The 562-nt window shown below is 43.1% G+C and overlaps 1 protein-coding gene across 1 annotated transcript in view; it reads left to right on the forward strand.

Moving 5' to 3' along the window:
- The window catches only part of Rbbp4 (RB binding protein 4, chromatin remodeling factor), a 28,538-nt gene that overhangs the window by 11,711 nt on the left and 16,265 nt on the right, over positions 1 to 562 (forward strand). Inside the window, exon 4 of the mRNA XM_013348315.2 lies at positions 3 to 57. Within this exon, the coding sequence (XP_013203769.1) occupies positions 3 to 57 (55 nt within the window). The remainder of the gene's footprint in view (positions 1 to 2; positions 58 to 562) is intronic.

Here is a 562-nt window from a genome sequence, read left to right on the forward strand (position 1 = left end):
AGCTCCCTAATGATGATGCTCAGTTTGATGCTTCACACTATGACAGTGAGAAAGGAGGTAGGACTCTTGAGGATGAAAGACGTAATGGTGTATGGGTTGTGGCTTTCAGATCCAAATTACATTGAGGTACACAATTTAGTTGGGTTGGCCTCTTATGTTATTGGGAAAACTAGTTTGCAATGAAGAGTAATCAACACAAAACTTGGTTCTGTGTATTTGCTGTAAGCTGCCCTCTACTGACTGTATTGGTCATGGTGGGATTTCTGCAGTTAAGGGAGCAAAGATCTACCATGTTTTTTGTGTGTATTCTCAACAGGAAAGACACTGACCCAAAGAGACAGAAATTAATTCATAGGGGATTGCTACAATTTTTTTGGTTTTTTTCAGCACAGGGTTTCTCTGTCTGTCGCCCTGGCTGTCTTGGAACTCGCTCTGTACGCCAGGCTGGCGTGCGCCACCACCGCCCGGCCATACCTTGTTTGCTTAAAGGAGTTCACATATAAATCACTCATTGAACAAATGATGTGAATGGGCATGATTACACACTCGTAATCATAGCCCT

The sequence above is a fragment of the Microtus ochrogaster genome, chromosome 10, assembly GCF_000317375.1.
Source record: "Microtus ochrogaster isolate Prairie Vole_2 chromosome 10, MicOch1.0, whole genome shotgun sequence".
NCBI lineage: Eukaryota > Metazoa > Chordata > Mammalia > Rodentia > Cricetidae > Microtus > Microtus ochrogaster.